At 38.5% G+C, this 16,739-nt stretch overlaps 1 protein-coding gene across 4 annotated transcripts in view; it reads right to left on the bottom strand.

The window, feature by feature from the left end:
- The window catches only part of LOC119797359 (AT-rich interactive domain-containing protein 3B-like), a 104,173-nt gene that overhangs the window by 1,097 nt on the left and 86,337 nt on the right, over positions 1-16,739 (bottom strand). For 2 of the 4 annotated variants that reach the window (XM_038306414.1, XM_038306418.1), the window contains exons 5-9: positions 11,094-11,277; positions 5,166-5,425; positions 2,865-3,155; positions 1,813-1,905; positions 1-1,731 (exon numbers count right to left, since the gene is read on the bottom strand). The exon at positions 1-1,731 is cut by the window's left edge and continues 1,097 nt beyond it. In XM_038306414.1, the coding sequence (XP_038162342.1) occupies positions 1,532-1,731; positions 1,813-1,905; positions 2,865-3,155; positions 5,166-5,425; positions 11,094-11,277 (1,028 nt within the window). In that variant the 3' untranslated portion in view covers positions 1-1,531. The remainder of the gene's footprint in view (positions 1,732-1,812; positions 1,906-2,864; positions 3,156-5,165; positions 5,426-11,093; positions 11,278-16,739) is intronic. The other 2 variants (XM_038306417.1, XM_038306415.1) reach the window with 2 other exon arrangements.

The raw sequence follows: 16,739 nt of genomic DNA, 5'->3' as shown, positions 1-16,739 counted from the left end.
TAAGGTCTGCCACACAGATGGATTCAGGACATTGCCAACAAGTGCTACCTCTGCTAACAAGCTTACAGAGATGCTGATCTCAAGTTTTATCCAGGCTTTTCTCAGCACCTTTAGTACCAATACTTCCTTTATTGAATGTTTTATCACTTCAGCATCCAAACTGCCTGTCCTAAACTGCACTGAGGACCTTTCAGACAGCCGTCTGCAACCTGCAGCCCAAGAGACGCAGGAGGCTCACAATCACTGTCAGAAAAATATCAAAACCCAGCTAATAGTTTTGGATATAAAGTAAATAAAAAAACCTTTTCCGTCCAATATAACTTCCCAAAAATATCCCTGTCTTATTAATTGATAACCTATTTTTATGAAAGCGTTTTTTTCATTTTTAAACCTTAAAAATAGAAATAAAATTATGTTTCAGACAATTAATTTATCCATAACCATTCTGTCTTTTTTTAAAGGTCTTAAATACGTTTTACTTAGCTGGACTGAAGGCAAAAACGCTCTTCGGATTGTAAAGGCTTTGCTCTATGATGACGTCCTTGGATAATAAAAAAAGCTGATCATTAAAATACTAACTCATGCAAAAGGAAATTTAACCACTGAGCACTCCTGCTGTTTAGAGATCAATTTTAATTGGTTTTCTGTAATATTCAATTTTCAGACGAACTGAAATTTTAGTTTATTCCATTAGTCGTTAGCCATAATAATTAAATGCACAGACATAAATGCTTGAAATATGCAAGTTAAATTAAATAACATAAATGATTTTTCAAGGATATTTGAACTGAATGAGATGCTCCTACATAGGTTAATGCTTAAAGGCTTTCTAACGAGAGTGGTTGTGAGATGAGGTATTTAATCTGCCGATCCACAGCATCATCAGTCCGAGGCTACAGTGTGTTAGAGAGCAGAATGGCCTGGGTTGGAGGCCTATTGCTGTGAGGTCAAGGCTCTGTAAAATGAGGTTGTTGTGGTGAGAGTTTACCCGACTTCCCCTGATTGCAACACGTTCAAAGAAAATACAAAAATAAAGTTGATTCAGGTTAAATATTCTACAGCTCCTGAGGTAAAGACACCACTGCAGGTTACTTGATTTGAGGTACGTAAAAAGAGAAAAAAACTGAAAACAAAAATCATTCTAAAAAAAAAACGACACAAAATCAAAAAAGGACAACAAAATGGCAACGAACAAACAAAATGTCCCAAAGGTAAAACTTTTCAAGTTCAGTTGTGAATACGCCTGTCAGCGGGTTTTGGCTGAGCTGATTGTGTTTAGCATCTACACTAGGATTAAAAAGTGTAGAAATGATGTGTTTATCTATCTGTGTGGTGGATTAAATGCAGAGAATCGTGTGTGTTTGTGATATTCTGACGCTCTATGCTCATTACTGGACAGCCAAAAGGTTGACAGGGTTGTTGAGGTATTTGTTGTGCAACAGTTTTCTTATTCTTATCGGTTTCTCGTTGAACTATTTATGCTGAGGCCTTGCTGGGGAAAACCGGTCCAGGAAGCGGAAGAAAGCTTGAGTTAGGGGGACCCGCTGGGGGCCAGCTCAGCGGAGCCAGAGCCCTTGGAGGAGCAGGTGGAAGAGGGTGTGGGGCTGAGGGTCTGAGCCTGGGGAGCAGAGAAGCCAAAGCTTGTGCTGGTTCCAGCAGGGGATGACGAGGCAGCGCTAGCAGCGACAACAGTCCCTGGTGCAGCACCGGACTTCTGGGCAAAAAGGGTTCCTGAGAGGAAGCCAGAAATGTCTTAGTTATCTGTTTTTTATGGCTAGCAGGGTAAAAAGTTGATATTTTCTTCATACAAACCTGAATAGATTGTGCCATTAACCTCTACAGATACAGTGATGCTAGCACTGCCATTGGTAGAGATGCTCAGTGACATGTCCTGCTGCTTCTCTTCTAAACAGACACAGAAGGGCAGATTATTTTACAAAACATTTCTATCATTTCATTCCCAACATTAGATTAGAAAAGATCAAACCAACCTTTTTTTTTTTTTGCAGGGTTCACTTAAAATATCCTTACAGATCTTTTAGATTGAGTCAAAATAAACCTGATGTCTATTGCTCAGAAGAATTAAATCAGAACGCCTGCCTGTCAGTGAGCCCCAGGGCAGCCGTGGCAAATGTAGTTTGCCTCCATCAGTGTTTGAATCAAAGGGTGAAAGACTGAATGTAGTGTAAAGCACTTTGGTCAAGTCCTCTAACTTTAAAAAAGCACTTTATAAGTACAGGTCATTTAAGATTTATGAATAATCTGATTTACTGATTTGAGCTGGACATGGCACATCACGCTGCAGGTGCAATGTCACTATGGGCAAAAAACACAATGGGAAATTAATTTTCCTTTCCTACGTCACACAAATTCTACATGTCATTTGTTTGTAAATTGTCTAAAAATTAGTAGGAATAAGGACTAGATGGACTAGTTGCTGGCGAAAATAGATAATTTTTCCAGCAGAAACAGAGATGGACCTAAAATAAAAAAATATGTGGTTTAATTTCTCCAAAAGGAAGAAAATAATTCTTCCATTTGAAGGATTTTTAAGCCATCAACTGAAAATCTTACTTTTCATGCCAAAACGATTTGAGTTGGGCTCCAGTTTAAAACTCCTAAGTGGCTTTTTTTTTCCATTTTTAAAATTTTCAATTGGGTCCTCAGAAAGCAAGATCCCAGCCCTATTTATTTTACTACCTAAGAAATAAAATATTTTCATGTACCCCTTGCAATGCACTCGTGGACCAATAGGGGTACGTGTTGGTCCACGAGTGCATTGCATTCTTATAGTGTCCTTCAACAAAATTCAAAGTCAGCATTTATATCATGTAATGTATGTGTTTGAACTGTTCCTTATCAACCTTGGAAACGCTGACCTCTGGTGGCGATGGTGGGGGCTCCCAAGCGCAGGTTCATGGGCATTTGGGAAGCCATAGCCAAGAAGTTATGTTGGAAAGCCTGCTGCATGAGACGCTGCTGCTCCTCTGCCAGGCGGGCCATCTTTCTCTCTGGCCCCTCTCCCCCTCCGCTGGTCTCCAGCTTTTCTCTGAGCTGCTCCAGTGTGGCGGCTCTGGCCAAACCGGCCACCTGCTGCTGACCCAGAGACAGCGCCATGGGGGGTCTCCCTGCCATCATTGCAGGAGTCAGGTCTTCTAAAGAAAAAAGAAGCGGAGATAAAAATGACAAAAACTTAACAGCCGATAATAATTCAGTTTGTGAAGCTGAAATCCAAGGTAAATGCAGGAGGTTTTTGTTCTGCAAATCGACAAACGTCACAAAATATCCTGAATAAAATCAGACTTTACTCACTTTGCTTTAAAATAATTTCAATTAATAATAAACTGATCGAATCCTTCTTTTAGATCAGCTGCTACTTTATCCTGACTATAAGACACTGAAGTACCGTTTTCAAACCAGCACTTAAGTCAAACCACAGACACTGTTAAAGGTCAACAACAGACTCACATTCCCACCAAGGCCAAGCGGCATCAGATAAAACAACAGCATAATGACAGTTATCAACAGGAGTCCTCTTAATGTGGAACACAAGCTTCAAAGTTCATAAAGTGGCCTCCCCTGTGTGGGAACCAGCTTATTTATCATTAAATAGGAGGGGGCTCCTGTAGCCTCGGGCAGAAATGTTAAGAGTCTTAAACACCTGGATAGACCACACAAACATGTCCTGACAAAATCACATGCACGTGTACAGGGTGATACACGATACGGAGACACTTAAATATGACAACAATATATTCAGTTTTGCTTGTTTATGCTCATCTACGCCTCAGAGAAGAATTTACTGATGTCCGATAATCTGAACGGTTATTAAGCCATTTATAATCAATGGGAATTTTTAGCTGCTAATTTCGTGGGGTAGAGATATCCAAACAAAATTTCACCAAATTCAGACTTTCGAATGCTCAGCGAGATGATAAAATTGAAAAAACATAAAGAACATGAGGGTATTTAATGTCTGTTTTTCTCAGTAGGAGTTGAAAGATTGGAAAGCAACACAATGGAAAAATTAAACAAGGAGAAAATTAGGACAACTACCGTATACTGCTTTTTAGACATGATGGTTGATTTAAATTGCTCTTAATTTGGTCGGGTAAGTGTGTGCCTGTTCAATGAACATGTTGGCCCTTCAAATAAACCGATTTGATGTTAAACACTTGAAATAAGACGGTGGAGTTTCTATTTTATTATTTTGAATGTAAATCATTTCATTCCACTGGCAAAAAGTCGTCCCTGCTCAAGTCAAGGAAAAATGAAAATACTTCAAGAAGAACTACATTTCTTATTTATTTTTTTGTGCAGACTCTATAGGTTGCAGTAAGAATAACTCAACTAAAGTGTATTACAGGAATGATTAAAAATACCAGAATAATTGCATCTTGTTTGGAAGGTTTGCAGCACTGGGTTCTGAACAGAAGGTTCTTCTCGGCTTCACTGCAAAGCCTCATGCTTGCCAAAACCTCAACAGCACATCAACACCTCATTACACCTGTCCATTATGGTGGCTGTCAGGCTTGGATGTGCTTTAGTGTTAGAGCTGCTGTTCCTGTAGTAAGCAAGCTCTTTTTACTACCTAAGCATTCTCTGTTAGAAGGTCAAAGCTTTGCAAAAACCTGAAATCTAACAGTACAACCTAAAATGTAGAAATTCCAACAAACTTTTATCGGCCAAGAAGAAGCAAGACCTTAGAATGGTTCAGGGTAAATTTGAACAGTTTTAAGGGAATGTCCTTACAGACATTTTCTATTCAGCTTTGTCTTAGATGCAGTTGTTGAATACAGCGACAGGGGGCAGTATTTCTCTATCACTAGGCAACATCTCAGCATTAGACATCTAGAGCAACAACCCCTTATGTCCACATCAAAGCAGCTAGACTCTCCCAAGTAGTAATTTACCCAACCTATAAAGTCCTAATTGATGTTAGGTGTATTTTTCCCTTCCAGCAGTTACTTGCATGTAAAAACTGCCCATTTGCTTTGAGGTAAGCCAAGAAAGGAAGCTTCTAATCCAAAAACTTTTATTTTTATACCATTTCCTTTAGTTCTCCAACATGCAGTTTTTAAATGTATGCATTTAAACTAACATTATTACACTTCTGAATACAAAAAGGCATGAATTGCTATTCAGTGTAGGTTGAAAATGCCAACCTTTCTTCAGAGAGGTTCCTGGAGAAGCCTGAAGGCCGTTGATGGCCACAGAGGTCCCAGCACCAAGGCCTGCCAGATGCATCTTGGGCGGAGAGAGGATGTGGGGAGCCGTGCTTGGAGAGGGTGAGAAGCGGAAGAGGCTGCTGCTGTAGCTAGGACGACGGCCCTCGCGTCGGTTACTGTCGATGGCTGCTTGCAGCTCACCCGGGGAGCTGAGACCTTTCCTCTCGCACTCGTACGGGTACAGGTATTTCATGTACCTTAAAATAAAAACGTAAAAACAATGTTAGGCTGAGTAAAAAATGAATCAAACCATCAAAGTATGTAAAAAAATGCACTCATGTATGAAAGGTGTTTGGAAAGCAAGCATATTTTTAAAGAATGTCTGACAAGACTAAGGAACTTAAGAATCATACATTTTTCCTTTAATAGATTTTTTTCAAATGTTTCTTTAGAGGAGAAAAAAAATCAAACAGTTCATAAAACCATTTTTAGCTAAAAATATTTGTATCTCTTGAACCATTTTCCTAAGTTTGTCACATTTCAACCGCAAACATCTAAAATGACACTAGAATCTGTGATTCCAATGAAGAACATAACCTAATAAAGACTCCTCCTGCTATGTCAGCTATGCATCTTTAGGAGAAAGTCTCCACCAGCTTTACAATGTAGATCAAGCTCTATCAGACTGGAGGACTGTGACTTAGAGTGACATAAGTTGTCCTGAGCCCTGTCTCTAGTCATGCTGCTATAGGCTTAGGCTGCTGGAGGACATGCTTACCATTTTTCTCACTCTGCTCTATTCTCCTACTGCTCTTCCATTTAGCATTATTTGATCATATATAAACTTTTAAATAAATGTTTGTTTTCTGTTTTCTCTTCATAAAAGCCATTTATGGTTTAGCAACTGGCACCATTCCAATATAACCTCTGGCTAACATACTGCCGGAAGCAACTTAATATTCTTGTTTAAGAGATGATGCACCTAATGATGCAAATTCAATGTTTAACTCTGCTTCTCTCTAAGTTGTAGCCAATGGCTGAGCTTTTAACAGTTAACTCGCTAACTAACTGGATTTTAAAGCTGTGTTTTGAAAAAAAGAGATAATCCTGCCATTAAGATTTTATTTTAGCAAAGAAAGTATGTCCTGGATCAGTACGGCTATGTGCTTTTTGTCTTCAAAACCCATAGTCAGCTGTAGCAGAATGCTGTTATCACTGGAAACTGGAGGTTTCTTCCTGTTAAAAGAGAGATTTCCTTTTTACTGCTGCTACTTGCATTGTCTGAATGAAGGATTGTGGCAAAATTAAACTATACAACCACATATCGACTGTTGCTGCATGCTCATCCCGGAGGAGTGAAAGCTGCAAGGCAATGACTCGATGCAATCTCTGATGGGAAACGATTAAAATAATTTGAATAATAACTTGTTTTTGACTAAACTGTTTATTAACTGGATTAAATGTAATGCACAAGCTCGATTTGGAAACTGATTTAGATTAGTTGATTTGGGTTTTCTGTATTGTTCAGCCTTGAGATTGTTGTTGTATAAACAGACTGAATTAAATGTAATCAATAAGGGTTTAAAGATACATCTTAAAGCCTTGCTTTAGATGAAGAACTTCACTCCAGTCTTAAGAAATTTCCTGTCCAGCATTGTATTTAGATCCAGGTCCAGCTTCTTTATCCTGGAGTAAAAACCTCCACATGTGGATCAACTGTGTTTTTCTAACCCCCTATTAGATAATCTAAATCAAAGAAGGGATTTAAAAAGAAATATTAAAAGGAAAATCACCTATTCTGCTATCAATCTTTAAAAAGTTCCCACATTGGCACTTTTCTTTCCTAATTTCTTCACCATCTGCTCCCTACTCTGTTTCTGATGAAGTGTGATTTTATTTCCCAGAACAACTGAATTTATTGCAACATCTGGTACAATAATGTTGTTTGAAGGGGAAACCAGTTGGATCACACCCCAACAGCTCTAGATGTATGCTAGGTATGTTTCCATCCGTAAAAGGAACCCCTGGAAAATGCCCACTCACTTCGTATTGGTGGAATATCTGCACTAATGGATCGATAAAAAGCAAAAGCAGCTGCATCTACGTGGTAGAGCAGGGGGGCAATGAAAAAATAACAACCTGACAGCATAAAAAATACATGAGGGGTCTCAGAGAATATCTACTGTTGGAGAGGATAAAGAGGTTCTGCTTGAACTGACGAGTTTCCACAAAGAAAAGAATCAAAAATAAATGAGGTTTAGTCCAACCTCAACTTAGTGACCGACTCAAATGACATCAATTGATCACAAGGATCAATGAGCTCTAGGTGTGATGGAATGTGATGAAGATGCAAATAAACACTAAGACTGGAGTTCATTTTCCCATTTGTACTCATATAAACACACAAACATGCATATACTCAAGCAGGGTTTATACAGAGCCGTTTACTGGGTTTGAACAGGACCTTTAATTAACCTCTTCTGGACAGAAGAAGCTAATTGGTTTCATACCAGTTCCAGTCTAAATACAGCCAGCGTGGTTTATGTATAACATAAATGTTGGTTTATCCATCTGCCTCTGTTACTAAGGTTACCATAAAATGTGCTTTTACACCATTTAGTTGTTGGAAGTGGGAACTAAACATGATCCATGTGAGAGTAAGGATGCACAGTGAGACCGTGCTGAATTTAGCTGATAAACTCAGTAAAGTGTCTATATCAGAGTTAGATTGTACAATAAATAAGACAGATAAAAGCTCCAGGGACTACACAGTAGAGATATTCTTTAATATCTAGCTGAATTTGAAACACTAGCTCACGAAAAAACAGTTGTCAAAAAGCAAATATTTTGGTTACACTGATTTGTTAGACCAAAAAAAAAGGCATAGCAGCCAGAGGTCGGTAGTAACTAGTTACATTTACCTAATTATATTTACTTGAGTAACTTTTTTGGAAGAAAAAAAATGTACTTTTCGGAGTAGCTTTACACCATAGTACTTTTTACTTTTACTTAAGTAAAAATATGATAAAGTATTATTACTCTTACTTGAGTAAACTTGTGGATACTCTATCTATTATCTGTAACTTCACCTGATGAAAACAAGCCTGTTTTAACAGATATACACCATTGAGAGACAGAATTTATATATTTTTGTATTCAAGGTTGATCAGTTAAATGTTACTTTCCATCTGCTGAGTCTGCCGAGTCATTTGGACGTTGAGTGAAAATACAGTAAACAGTATACTGTAATTGAATCTATTATTACATACTGTACATATTGGTTATGTACGTTTCTTGATCAGTGGTAGTAGGTATATGTTACTCATTACTTGAGCAGCATTTTTAGAAGCAGTTTTTTCCAAGGCTACTTTTTACTTTTACTTGAGTAAAAATATCAAGAAGTTGTGCTACTTTTGCTTAAGTACACCCACCTCTGATAGCAGCTCAAGCAAAAGTGCAGCAAAGTATTTTTACAGTATTTAATGAAGTTAAATTCTGCCAAAAATGCACAAGTAATGAAAAATGATACAAGCATTTTTTTTTAATAAACTATTCGTGCATATTTAATACAATGAGGCCCCCAATATATCCCAATCATAACTTCCTCTTCAAAACTGGTGTTTGCTTTTTATGCTACTTTAGATTCTCTCCTACTGTGGTTTGGATCTGGAACTAACCTGAGAAACTAAACTGCCTGTGATTGAAAACTTTTCAGGAAATCCCACTTCTGTTTTCTTCATAGTTTTGACTAGTAGTTTTAGCAAAGCATCTTCAGGCTAACAAGAGTTCTCTTCAAGAGTAGAATTCTGACTTGGAATGCAGCATCCCTCTCTGTTATCAAATGAAAATGTTGTAAACAACAAAGCTGGACAAAAAAGAAAAAATGTTTAACAGTGGCTGAAAACTGATTAGAAATGTAAATGTCTGAGCCTCAGTTTCTCAATATTAACAGAATAGAACAAAAAAAACTTTATTTTCCCACAATGGGGGAATTCTGGTGTTTACAGCAGCAAGAAGATTATAGAAACAATTAGTCACACAAATGTGGACCTTAGAAAAATCTATAAGAATAACATAATAGTGAAGAGTGAAATGATAAATAAAATACTGTGATGTAAAGTGTTTTAACAGTATAAAAATTGTGCACCTGGGGATTAAATAACCAATATACAGCTATGGACATTTTTGCAGTAATTGATATTTGATAATAGCAGCAACATCAGAGATGTGCAGAATGACTGCGGCATGTTATTTATATGAATAAGATAGAAACTGTGCAAAATCAACATGAATGTAACAACTTACTGAGGTTGTTGGGAACAGAGAAGCTAACATTAGCCTAGCTCATATCAAGTTCAAAATTCAACATTTAGGATTTAAAGCATATTGCTACTAGTGTCAGAACACATTTGCGACTGCAATAAAGTTATTAAATTATGACTACACTTAGCAAGTTTTTAACTCTTTAAAAGAACTCTTTATGAATGCGTTGCTACATTAATAGGTCTCACTACCCAATCTGTACCGGAAGCACGATCTGTACCATCAGTTCATTCCCACATGTACAACCTGACTTTCAATGAGGTCACTATTAATTCAATTACAATTAAAAAAATACATTATTGATCCCACAGGGAAATTAAATAAATGATGCAATTACTGGGCAATTACTCTAACAACTTTTAAACGAGATTTAGATCCGTTCTATATTCTCCCTGTTAAACTGCTTGTCTATCATCATCATCGGACATAATCAGAACAGTCTGGCAAAGTATAATTATACCATAATTATCTATATTTTAGTTGCATCTTTCATTTAATAATGCTCTATATACCATAAAAGTAAAACATTAATTAAACCCTAGTAAATTTATGTAAAAATCCAAACCCGATTAGCTGCCGGAAGTACGGTAGGATCCCATTTCTGGACAGATCGGGAACAGATCAGTGATAAAACAGAAAGGATGTAAACACTTTTATTCTCTCAGAAAATAAATTATCAATTTTTTACACTTTCTAATTTAGCACGCTTATTTTAATTAATGAGGGAAAAAAACACAACTTAATTTCAGTCTTTAATGAGCTTGTGGTACAGTTCGTGCTACTAGTGCGGATCAGGTAGCAATGGCTACAACTAGAAGGAAAACAATGTCTTAAAGGGCAGGATTTCCTTAGGAGTAGCCAATCACAGGCAGTTTACTTCCTCGCAATTTCTCCATCAGCAAAGAGATAAAAGCTTCCAATCTGCATAGTTTACGTACGACTGTTTTAGTTGAAACTGCTTGTATGAGTGTTTCTTTACACATGTACCCATTTTACAAAATTCTGATTTTATAGTATTTTGCTAAACTTCAATTAAGAATATTCAATGGTGGTTTAAAAAAACATGTAGCTTAAATTCTCATGTTATTAATTCTAACAATGTTAATTTCTTAAAGTTTTTTGTTATTGCAGAGAAAGTCCAAGCAGCTCCTAGCACTAAGCAGCAAGTTGAATTTGCACAAATTAGGTCACCTTTAATGCTAAGATGATAAAAAAAAGTTATGCTTGTTCAAATACATGCTTTGATTTAATTCATATGTTTTATCTGAGCAAGCAGAATTACGTGTTATTCCCTAGATGCCTAGTGTCGCTAATACGCTTCGTATCACATCTACATTTACACAGCAGAATTGCAATTATGAAAGTAATAACCTCTATGATTACCAACAAAACCAAAATTGTTTGTAGCTCAAGGCCAAGTACGGCTCCTTCTGTTTTCTGCACGGACAGTTGCATGTGCAACAAATGTGAGCACAACCTAATACCGCAAGCATACATGAGAAAGGCGTTGCTTCCAGTTTGAAGGTTACTGGCTTGACATTCTTAACCTGGTTTCAGCAGATTAATATAATTTGTTTCCTTTCCAAACAGACAAAGACTCACTGTGTGCGCAGAGTGAAAGCAGCACTGGTGATGGATGTGGGCAGGTTGAGTCCCTTGGTGATTTCTCTCCAGATCTTCTTGTTGATAACTTCCACAAGGCCTCCCTTCTCTGTTACCAGCTTGTAGAGCATATACAGATCCAGGACCTGTTTCGCCATGATGGGAATACGATTGACTGGGGTTCCTACAGAAAACATAATAAACAGATAATATCAGTAAAGCAACAAATATTAACGTGCTCTTCAGTATCTTGAGGGACAGTAAACGGTTTAGAAAAAATTTAGGATTATTCCAAAGACAGAAAAATTTGAATCATTGGACATTAATTCATCAAACAATGAATGCTAAAACATTGATTATAGTTAACCTCTAAACTCTGATCTGATAGATGGTGAGCAAGCTGCCCACACGTCCATAAAAATTGGGTTGAAAACAAATTAGCCCCGTTACGGCAATCTGGCTTGACCTGGAAAAGGGGATTCACAAACACAAAGCAAAGCTGCTCGAGACTTTTGATATAGATGCATTAATCTTGTCAACAGCTTATCTGCAGCGAAGCTCTCGGGAAACGTGTGCAGTGGGAAAACGAGGAGGAGAAGGAGCACCTGCTGCTTCCCATATGTGACGGAATCAAATCAAAGTGCAATGTGCAATAGTCTAAGCATTAAATGGGAGGAGGGGAGTTGGGATTGTGACAACCTGCTTATCCTTAAGAAGCAGAGGATAGGGGGGAGCTAGCTTCATGATAGGCTGGTATAATGAAGCTTATTTAGAGGATTGTGCCGAGTAAATCCACACCACTCTGAGTAAGAGCAAGACCCAATGCATGGGAGATGTACAGATCTGCCATCATAGGTAATTCCTGCCAATCCCCCCCCCGGGCTGCCTTTAACCTGGAGTCATTAATGACTTTATAAAATAGCAGCATGATCAGGCCAGAGAGATTAGCCCTGATTCATTCTCTTAAATTAGTGCCTTTAAGCCATGTGAAGAGGCCACGGTCAGCACATAGTCCTGTGGATTGGAGATCATGAAAGTGACGCTGACGCTCTGAACAAGTTTCAGTCCGTGTTTGGGAAACAAACTAACATCCAATAAGGAGCTGCATTAGACTCCTTTGGAAATAGTTGATGGAGTTTATTTTTTCAAACAAACAAGAGAGTAAAGGTGCAAAAAAATTAAGAAAAAGCATTGGCAAGAAAATGCCTTGCAGAAGTTATGAGACGTTTTTAGACATACCGTTGTGGCAAAACCCCAATGTTGTGTGTATTCGAAGTAGGGATGGAACGGTTTATGAAAACCGTCCGAACCGTTCGATTTGACTGTCTCGGTTCGGTCTGCGTGTGTTGCGTTCGGTTCATGCCCTGCTCCTTTTTCTCATAGGCGAAGCGTTTACACTCCAGAGCAGAAGGTGGCGGTACTGCGACCAAAGCCAACCAACAGTAGTAAACAAGAAGAAGAAGAAGCGAAGCAACGCAGGTGGGTGTAGCAGAAAAAAATCAGTTGTTGTGGAGAATTGTGTGGGTATGGCGAGTGGGAAAGAACAGGAGTTGGAAGACGCGCCAGCAGCACTTTATAGGTCTGCTGTATGGAACCACTTTGCATTTAGAGTGACCTACGATGACGGCGGAAAGAAAGCTGTGGATAAAAGTGCAACAGTGTGCAAGCATTGTGCAACACGTTTTGTTTATGCTAACAGCAACACGACCAACATGTCAGGCTAACAATCAACATATACCGAACCGAACCGAAAACCGTGACCACGAAACCGTGAACCGAACTGAACCGTGAATTTTGTGAACCGTTCCACCCCTAATTCTAAGTAAACCATCAAACTCACAGATCTGGGTTCCAGAAGTTCATATCTACGACTGGTTTCTCATAAATTGTACTGTGTTTGATTGGGCCATGGCTGACCAAGTCCAGATTCTCATGAGCTGCATCTTAAGCCAATGTAAACTGAATGAGCTCATTACCACTCCCATGTACAGCTGAATGACCAGCTGATGAAGGAATTTACACATTTGATCTAGATGTGTAGAGAGGGGGTACATCTAAAACGTGCCTGATAGTAGCTTTCTAGAACAGAGCTTGGACATCCCTTGGTTAGACCATTATTGTTCCTGCTGGTGTACCACAGGGCTGTGTGCTCAGTCCCTTCCTCTGCTTAATTTTCACTTGCATCTAGTTCAACATCAAAAGCAATGATTGGCCTCATCTAGGAAATTGATGACTCGGCCACAGCAACATTAGTTTGTCCAACTTCAAACATCTTGGGGTCACCATCTTACATGAGACATCTCACTGCTTCAAATTGGTCAAAAGGGCTTTTTCCAGACGACTGAGGACAAAAAAATTGACTCCCTTCAGGAATACTGGTTAACTTCTGCCACTGCAAAATTGAGAGCATTCAAATCTTCTTTACTACAGCGTGGTATGCAGAGTTGGTCTGTTGCAGTTTGGAAGCTGGAAGTTGGTGAAAACTCTCAGAACATAACTGAGGCCCAACTTCCAGGAATTGAGGACATTTACAGGAAGCACCACAAAGTCAATATCCGGAAAGACCCCTGCAGTAATTACTTGCACTGAAATTTATTAAGGGTTATCAGAGTAAAGGAGGTTAATTTAAGTGGAAACCAGAATTTATTTATTTTTTAATTGTTATTGTTTTAATGTTTTTTTACATTTTTAATTTGGAACAAACATACAAAAAATAACTCAGATTTCCATGTATGGGTTATTCTTTGGATTTCCTCTTTCAAAATAAAGCAAAAAGAGATAAATAATTAAATTAGTGGTTATTTTTTGTGTGTATTTTTTGTTTTAAATTGAATTAAAATAAGAAAAATATAAAAGAGGTGCGTAATATTTTGTTAGTGGACCATTTTGGATCCTCTGTCAGAGCATTCTAAACCTCCACCACCATACATTTTTTAAAATGGCACTACAATGGTGAACGTCTCACAGTGGACGTTTGTCTTACTAGATGCTGATGAATGTTTACAGTATATATTTAGTCTATAACTATGTTACTGGAGAAATTTAAGTCAACTAAAATAGCACCTCTCTGATTCTCAGCTGCTGTTAGGCCTACACTGGCGACCGCTTAGCAGTTCCTGTCTTCACCTTGACTTCAAAGTAAAATCATATGTTAAAACGTGTAAACATTGCAGCAGGTTGCTTCTTTACATGTTGTACTTAATGCAAAATCCTGAGAGAGTTAATAGCAGAGATGCGTGGAACACCACAATGACACAAAGCACCGTTGATTCAAGAATGGGTTTTTCCACTTTTAAAAATGGCGTATGACGGCAGCTATTACCAGTGTCTGAGGGAAGCTCTGCAGATTTCCAGCTGAAGTGACTTCCAAAAAGTGACAGCTTACCAAAAAAACTAATCAGATCAGTTACAACCGTAGGAGCTGAAATGTTTCCTAAGGACAATTTCTTTACCCATCGGGAACGCTATAATTATTAACTCCCAAACCGTTCAGTTAACATAAGTCTAAAGGATAATTTTACGTTTCCTTTTTTTCCTATTATTTCCTTACTACATGTCTGCATTTTCTCATTTTGTTTTCCTCTACTTGAATTATGTTTTTGATTGGTTAGATTTTAATCTGAGACTGTTCTGCTAATCAGTTTCTGGAGTAAAGCAGCTCATCACTGCTTATTAAAACCACAACATTATATATTATGGATTTAAATAACGAAAACAAAAACTAAAAAGAGAGGATCCTTTAATTATTTCAATATTACATTTTTGCATTTAGCTTTTAAAATGGGAAAGAAAAAAATGATGCGTATTTTCTTTTTGCGAACATGTTTTGAGACAGAAAAACCAAGGAATGAACCAATAAACATATTGTGGGAATATGTAAAACATTAATCATTCAAATAAATCTTTTACTCTGGTAATGCCTTCCGATTTTGTTTGCTGCATAATGTGCTTCATCAGTGACCAAGAAAGCTAAAACAATTAACAGAAAAGACTACCTCTTTTTGGATCTGGGTTTATGTAAAATTTCCAGAACAAATCCAGCGTTAAGGTGCAAGTGCTTTGTCAGTTATCTAATGCAGCGTTGGACATCAATCCTGCAATAAACAATTAGTACAACTAGAGGGGTCAGAGATCAGCCAGGGGTTATTGATGTGTGAATTAAACTGCAGGTCAGCAGGAAGCCATGTTTTCATACTGGCCTGCTCGTGAACAATGAGAGAACAACAAATGTGACACAGGAGCGCTGGCGCCAGAGTGACAGGCCAGCAGTTAGTTAGCTTTTAATTCACGCCTTTTGCCTTTGTCATCATCTGCTGTCAAATCAAAATGCAATTCTGTGTATTTATGTGGAGCTCATGGAAGAGGCCGCTACAGTGCAGAGAAACACAAAGGGTTTCCTTTTTAAAATTAGAAAGAAAGATTGCAAGTTGCCTGAGAAAAACAGGTGATCTGAACCCTTCGAATTCTGATATGAACTCAAGCGAAAGCCCAGAGGAAAGCTGGTATTGACACAACTTCTTATTTACAACACTCTCAGTTAGAGAGAGACTTCCTGTGCACAGCCAAGCTTTAGTGTCCAACATCTGTTGCCCCTAACCCTTGAGACACCCAGCTCTAATTAGACCAGCCCAAAACATGTCTTTTGATCACTAAAACCCGCTACCTCTGCCCCGTATATAATCTCAATTACAATTTTTATTCCCACATTAAACCCAGCGCTAAATGCTGTCAGGAGATAGAATGTTATCAGGGAGGCCTCCGGAAGGCGAACTACTGAATACTTCATCTCTCTGTGAAGCACTGATTTGTCCAGCCGCTTGCTCTGAGCCAACCTGTAATTGGCTGCAGGCCTCACCTCCCATCATCCTTTGCCCCGGACTGATTTCCCCCCAGGGACAGGACCATCAGGAGCCAAGTGATTAATGGCACCAGGGGTTAAAGGTCGCTCTGGTGGGAAGTGCCGAGGCTGAGGGCGCCTGAACCACTCCCAGAGTCCTTCCTCAAACGTCCAGAGTGAGCACCAGAGCCACGCGGCTGCTCTTCAAAGGGGGAAGGACTCGTATTTGAAATTGTGTGTATGTGTGAGAAATATCGACACCCTTACCTTAAACTGCATTAGATAATGTTTTGATAACTTTTGGGGAAAAAAAACATAAAAGGTATGAAACCAGGTAACAGCTTTACTATCTACAACAAATGTGTTGCAGTTTTGTCTAAATCAAATGTTAGGTATAGTGAGCTCAAAAAGCAAGGTCATTTCATCCGACCCCATGGCCTATTTTTAGCTGGAAACAGCTGTTCACATTAAAACGGACTCTACAATAAATCAATCGGGCGCCCCTGACGCCAGTGGTGGCACATTAAATATTGCTGACTTCCCTTGATGGATGTTCTTGAAATAATTATGAGACGAGGCGACAGCCTTACAGAGGCCAACACACAGGAAATGAATTTTTTACTGAATGGGAGAAGCTGGCCGGTGTGAGGTTTCATCTACTGTGAAAAGAGACAAAAAAAATAAAATACAGCAGAGAGAAAAACAAAAAGAAATCTCCTGTTGGTGTTTGGTTTTGCACTTCCTTAAAGGACTCAAAGATACTAAAACTGAAACAGATCAGACAGACGAGGGAAATTTGCTTGCCTTTG

The sequence above is a fragment of the Cyprinodon tularosa genome, unplaced genomic scaffold, assembly GCF_016077235.1.
Source record: "Cyprinodon tularosa strain WSP-4 unplaced genomic scaffold, ASM1607723v1 ctg580, whole genome shotgun sequence".
Classification (NCBI taxonomy): domain Eukaryota; kingdom Metazoa; phylum Chordata; class Actinopteri; order Cyprinodontiformes; family Cyprinodontidae; genus Cyprinodon; species Cyprinodon tularosa.
The sequence above is the reverse complement of the archived record's forward strand: the minus strand, read 5'-3'. Positions and strand labels throughout refer to the sequence as shown.